Source organism: Anthonomus grandis, chromosome 4, assembly GCF_022605725.1.
Source record: "Anthonomus grandis grandis chromosome 4, icAntGran1.3, whole genome shotgun sequence".
Lineage (NCBI taxonomy): Eukaryota > Metazoa > Arthropoda > Insecta > Coleoptera > Curculionidae > Anthonomus > Anthonomus grandis.
Genome location: NC_065549.1, coordinates 15,905,998 through 15,913,110, shown reverse-complemented (window position 1 = coordinate 15,913,110; position 7,113 = coordinate 15,905,998). Strand labels below are relative to the sequence as shown.

At 32.8% G+C, this 7,113-nt stretch overlaps 1 protein-coding gene across 1 annotated transcript in view; it reads right to left on the bottom strand.

Annotated features, from left to right (window-relative positions):
- Positions 1–704: 704 nt before the first annotated feature.
- The window catches only part of LOC126735012 (elongation factor Tu-like), a 12,948-nt gene continuing 6,539 nt past the window's right edge, over positions 705–7,113 (bottom strand). The window contains exons 3-4 of the mRNA XM_050438877.1: positions 3,314–3,793; positions 705–937 (exon numbers count right to left, since the gene is read on the bottom strand). Of these exons, the coding sequence (XP_050294834.1) occupies positions 747–937; positions 3,314–3,793 (671 nt within the window). The 3' untranslated portion in view covers positions 705–746. The remainder of the gene's footprint in view (positions 938–3,313; positions 3,794–7,113) is intronic.

Here is a 7,113-nt window from a genome sequence, read left to right as displayed (position 1 = left end):
CTTACACAAGTGGAGGAAGAAACAAAGAGCCAAGGGTAGTTGATTGGCTGGGTGTAAAGATTATTTTGGCGCTGCATCGTTATTGGAGTTTGAGTGGCTAGGGCCAGGTATCATCTTGAGCTCTACACAGGAGAGCTGGCAGATAGTTTCAAACGAAACTTAACCATTGATTGAGAGAAGAAGAAGAAGACTCCCACACTGTTTTTAGAAGAAGCTTCCGCGAGGGTACGATGGCATTGTTGCACCAGTTCTGACGTTATGCGTAGTCTTGACTGTGTGGATCATCACCGTCTTATGATCAGTAACGTTGCTACTGATTAGACTATTCTTCTGGTGCCAGGGTTATGCCATATATTTCAGTTTGAAAGACACTTGGAATGGTACCTAATGCTAGCATGTGGTTTAATTGGAGGTCTTTGGAGTGTACGTAGCAGCCCGAACCTATTTTAATTTTGGAATTGTCTCAATATATATTAATAATACCTATCATCCGATGGGCATTTGTACCAATGTTGATTGTGTCGGATTTGTCTAATGCAAAGACGCAGAGGCAGAGTCAAGTCGAGCCTCTAGTAGAGCTAAAGCTCATTATGAGTAGGACAACCTCCTTTATATGTGGGGGTTCAGGGGAGACAGACACAGCATAACACTCACTTCAAATCGTCTCTTATTTTTTTGGGGAGTTAACTCTACTAAAACACCCATTTTACAAATTTCAATATTTATTCTAGAAACGAATATTAAAATTACAAAACTAATTTCCCTAAATTTCCTTTAACATCAACGCTAGGCAGTTTTTCGGTAACAATCCCGGTGGCCACCGTGACATTATTTTCCCTCACAGTAAATTGTTGGCCTGGCGACATCACCATTTTCCATAGAAGAGTCAGTTCTATACTTCCGTGTTCACCTGGCATAATCATTTCAGTTCCCTCCTCTGAAATAAAACAGTTAAAGTATTAGGTACTATTCAAGTTGGGAAATCTAATTGGTGTAACTCAGATTGCGATCATTTTTATTGTCTTCGTCAGGACAATAATTTTTTTATATGGTTGGTTATAGAAGATTTACATATTAGATGATTATTTGAAAACGGAAAGTTTAATATATTTTTGACACTGGGTTTAAAAGATAACACTTTATAATATCATAAAAATTTGTCACTTATTTTGACAGGCACAAGACGATACTGCTGCTCCTCTTTAATAAAATATAAATCATTTTTTAGATAAAATATGACAAGATACCCTATAAAGAAATCAATATTCAAAGTTAAATGAATGTAAATAATAGAGAAAAAGAAAACAACATTGCAACGCCGCTCGATCGCATTGCTGTTTCCACTGACAAAGGAATCTTTACCAGTGACGTCAAAAAATATTTACATGATAAATATTTATTAATAATAGATTATGATTTAAATTTAAACAATATTATCGTTTATCAACTCTTTATGCGTTTTTTTTTTAACGTACATACTTCATTAAAGTAAAGATAGCGATCTCATAAAAAGCATTTTTATGGAAATTACATATTTTATAATTATTATAGATTTCGTAATTTATGTAATCCATGTTTTAAAATAAACATTTTTAACATTTTAATATGCCATTTTTCTGCCAAATTTAGGAATAAAAATGTTAATATTTTTTTTTTTGAAGTTTGAAGATGGACCTGAGCACATGTTAAACTCAAAGAAAGTTGTTGTTGACTATTTCTAGTCTTTCAATGTTACTTAGTTTTCAATACCCGCCGAATGCTCCTGAACATAGTTCGATTGCATTGCATGGCCGACTTATGGAAATTAACATCAACATAAAAAAGTCAAAATTCCTAGTATCGAAGCATCTTGAAAGTCCAATGGACAGACTCCAAAATAATAAACATTGGACAGGAGAATTAATTCACACCACCAGAGGAAGGAAAAATAGTCAGAAGTGATGTTTGCGAAGTTGATGTTTACGATACATCAACACATCCAGATTTAATGCAAATGGCAATTAAATACAAATACAAGATTAAATAGGACACGAATGCGAATATTTTCCGTGTTATTAATAGCACACAGGTTACCTTTTAGGCTCATAAGCTTATGTATGCATTTTCAAATATTATATACATATGTATTCTCGAGTATGAGTCGTTTTCTCGGCATTCTTTCAGAGAGATTTCGACATCAGGAGTTTTTAGGAAACTAGATCAGCTGCATTATTGTTTTTGTTTATTATGTGTAATTTTAAACATTTCATAAGTTAATGTGAGTCTATTTTAATAATAATAATAATAATAATAATAATAAATTGGTTATTTGATAGTAATAACACAAAAATTATTTTTAATTAGCGCTACAAAGGAATACTTAAGTGTAGTTATTACCACAAAAAGGAGTATATGGCAGTTTTCAACTGATAATAAATATACTCCCTATGGCTATAATGTATATCTATAAAATACGAAGCAATAAATGAAATAAAATTTCCTATCCGACGCTATAGCACGTTAATGATATAATTTGCATACTCATACAATTTTTTGTTTAGAAGAAAAAAAACATTTCGCTATGAAACACAACTGATACTGATGACGGGATGAAAGCAACATTATATAAAAAATGATAAACCCTGTTGTAAATTATACTTGGCACTTTTAGTTTAGATTTGGTTTTTGAATTTATTAGCAAGTTTTTTTATAACGGTATTTGACTGATGCTGGTTTTAAACTTTTTAAATCTAGAGGGTATATTATTGTATATAGCATATAAATATTATACGCGAATGATCTGGTAAATAGACTTATTTTATGCAAGGGTGGAGATAGCTAACCCTTAAATCTTAGATTTAAGGTATGAACGTCGGATCTAAATTTAATTTTTTGGTAAAGATATGGAGGGCATTTGTTGAAAATTATAGCATGAAACAAAATCACTGAGTGAAGTTTACGACGGTTTTCTATCTCAAGCCAATTTGAAGGTTTTAATTTGTGAATAACTGGGTCGAATTTTCTTATAGCATATACAAAACTCAAAAAGGCCCTCTGAACTGGCTGCACTCTATCTTTATCCTGCTTGGTCAAAGAGGGACCATAAACCGCATCACAATAATTAAAGTGGCTCAATACAAGTGGGATTCCCTTAGAGGAATTCGATTTTTTTATGATAATCTGCGTGTGAACTTGTAAGAGCACACTAGTAGTAAAGTAACATGTCTTTTATTATCTTAGTAACATGTCTTTGATTAATGAATTATTTTTAACTTACATTATGAGCACGTAGATATAATACTCCTTTTGAAGTAAAAAGTACTGAAGAACTTACCCAAATCAAGCCTGCAAGGTAAATTCCATGTTTTACTAAACAGATGCTGGCAATACTTGCTAGTAATAGGCTTCGAACGCCCCCCTTCGGCTTTTGATAAAAAGTAAATGCTCGCCTTAAATCTATTACTCAAAGTTTCACTTTTGGCCGCGCACAAAAGCATGCCTCTTTTTACATCTTTCAGTTTAATATTCCGCACCAAAGCTCCGATATTCTCTCCCGCTTTAGCTTCCGGCACACTTTTCTTGAACACCTGTATGTCGGTAATAACGGTTTTCATTGTTTGATCAAATCCCAACATTTCTGCTTCGGCTTTCGATTTTACAATGCCCCTGCTGATAGTGCCGACCACCACAGTACCCCGGCCGGGCACAAGGAAAGCGTTATCGATGGGCACCATAAAAGGACTTTTAAAATCTCTTTCTGGACTGGGAATATAGGTGTCGATAGCGTCCAGCAGTTTTTGAATCGAATTTGTACCTAGTAAAATAAATAGTTATTATTTTTGGGTATTTTTATCGTAATGATGCAATTTTAAAGTTTTTTTAAGTCCATGTTTGGTCCCATTCTCACGTATCTTAATGTAAGTTTTATGTCTTCAATGTCAGATTCTTTGTTAAATAATTAAGCTTTTTATCATTATTGTAAATGCCATTTTTATTAATTTTTAGTCGTTTTTGTCAGGTATACAACCAGAGTATACTTTGAAATTGCCTATTTATGGCTTGTACTTATGTAGAATAAAATAAGTGATAATAGCTATTTATGTATCAAGGGCATTGTAAGGACGATAATGCCCGGAAGGTGGAAATATCAGGCTAGGTTTCCGCCTGATGGGCATTAGAGTCTAACAATGCCCGTGGTGCATACAATGCTTTATGTTTTACCTAAAAATTGATTTTTATGAACAAAAATAATTTTAATATTAATTAAAAAATAAGGTCTACCTGTACAGTACCTTGTTAGTATGTTGTACGTATACCTACCTACAGAAATTTATCAAGTGACTTGCAGTGATTATTTAAGTTTGACTTTGATGTTTCAGTCAGTTAGTCAGTTGGCATTTTTTTATTTAAATATTTGCTTAAAATGGAAGAAATTCCACAAAATATAAGAGAAAAGGCCATAAAAGCGACCGAAAATCTTTTGCCAGTTAAATCAAGGCAACAGTATGATCGGGAGTATGGCATATTTGGTATTTGGAAAGATGCCAACGTAATTGTTCAAATAACCGAAACCGTTCTAATGGCATATTTTCAGGAACTGGTAAGTTATTGATTTTATTTTAATAGGTACATATGTTTAACAAATTTTAATATTTTTAGTCGGAAAAATACAGTCCGAACTCTCTCTGGACCAAGTATTCTACCCTAAGGTCTACGTTAATGGTCTATAAAAACATAGACATCTCGCAATACCATCGTCTCATATCTTTTTTAAAAGTTAAGTCGAAAGGATATGTCCCGAACAAGTCTAAAGTTTTGGAAGGATAACAAATAATAAAATTTATTAAGAAGGCTCCTGATGATATCTACTTGGTACACAAAGTCATATTGGTAAATGGGTGTTTTTTTGGAGGTTTAAGATGAGTTGGTCAAAATGATCATTGATGATACTGAAGATAGAGGAACGGTCTTGGTTATAAAGGTACCAGAAACTAAAACTTCAACTTCAAAAAGTTTTACTATCATTGAAAAAGATTTGGGCGCTTTAAATTTAATAAAAAAGTTTATTTCCAAAATAAAAATTACAATTTTGAAATGTCCCGGAAAATGTAGCTGATCCCACTATAGAATGGTCGGTGTTTTTTGTGATGGTAGAGGTGGCAGCACTAACGCTATTTTGTATAGTTTGTAAATTGTCCATTAAAATTATTTTTGTATAAAATGGATGTTTGTTCTTTATAATGAGAGAAATAAAATTGGATAAGCAATAAAATTTCCGGGCATTATCATAATGCCCGCTTATAATGCCCTAGGTGTGATAGCGGGTATTATTGCAACCATAACATATTCCGTTACTAAGGTATTATAAATCAATAATAGATAGGTAAAACATAATAGCTATTTATGTATCAAGGGCATTGTAAGGACAATAATGCCCGGAAGGTAGAAATAGTATAAGTGGAAATAGGTTTCCGCCTGAATTTTATTCAATTAAAGCCTAAAGGTATTTGGGTGCCTGGTAGGGTTATCCAAAAACTTAGAGACAGGTTGCTCACGAGTCTTATGAAGCCAACGATGAAGCAGAATTACTAAAACGTATTAAAACAGGTGACAAAACATGGGTTTATGGATGTGATGTCGAAAGTAAGGCTCAATCATCCCAGTGGAGGCATAATGCTTTTGTATAACGATAATGCACCTTCATTCCTTCTAACTTCATTACTTGTTCGTAAATTCTTTGCTAAAAAAAATTATGCAACGATGCCCTAGCCTCCATATTCGCCAGACATGGCTCTGTGTGATTTTTTTCTATTTCCAGGAATAAAGAGAACCTTAGAGGGCCGTCGCTTTTCAAGCTGGCACAAGTGCACTGAGAACTATTTTTTTAGGTTGACAATATTATATCTCAGTACCAATAATAAAATTCAACCTGATAATTTATCCATTAGCAACTAATTTCATAAAAAGTAAAAATATATTTTGTTAAATCAATCCACTGATTTGTTTGTACGAGCAAAATTTTTGCTTCAAATGCCTTGATATTTAATAACTGTATCAATTTGTAATGAGTGTACATTATTTTTCAGTTACCTATACTGATTTATTATTTATTATTACCCTAAGGCAACAAAGAATATCTTTCGAATATGAGCTCGTTCTCAAGGCTTAGAATTAAATTGTCGTCACGATGAGACCATTAAAAACCCCTTCTAGAAAATTAGGGTTTTAAACCTTTCTCCCCATTTTAAAATGTAAGTATAGCTTTATATTATTAACCTATTTTAAGGTCATTATATAGTTTTAACTTTTAATTTCTTGCTAATAAACTCACATAAGATTTACATATTTTTAAATTGGCAACTCTTAATTAACTCTCTTATTTATGAGTCCCTGGACTTGAGGTTTATCAAGGCATATGGGAAAAATTATTTTGAAAACCCGGCGATTACTAAAACATTTAGACAATTTAGTAAGAAATATAATTTTATGTAGTAATAATTTACCAGTTTAGGAAGCATTCTTATGTTCGATAGATACGCCTGACGGATTGTTCACACTTTTTGAAGACAAATCAAATTTAGTATCATATATACAGGTTGGGGAATCGATCATTATGCGGAGATAGGTGCTGAAAGGAGAAATATGCATACATTTCAGGCGAGTAGCAGTCGCCTGTTAAATGTCGTTGGTTTTCAGTACGACGCCGACGTGAGTAAGCGTCTGACTTTGATGGGTATTACTGTATTACTTGCAATAAAATTTCGCAAGTTCAGGCATTTAAATATTTTTCTGATACAGGTTCTACATAGATCAGTGTATAACCGATATAGAACCGTACTTTCAAAATGTGTATTATGCTGTGTATTGCATAATAAAAATTAAAGATATACCATAATAAAAATAAACTTAACAAAAATTACTTCTTTAAACAAAAAACTAACAGACCACCTTCTTTGGCTAAACAATTAGTTAACCTATAAAAATGCCATTCCGTACTTCCAAAAGAGTTTGTAGTGAAATGGACAATCAATATTTTGCTTTTGCAACGCTAAATTTCTTGTCCTCCTAAATGCGTGTTTGCAAATTGTCTCCTTAAGATAACCCCAAAAATAAATGTACTTTTCGGATAAATCT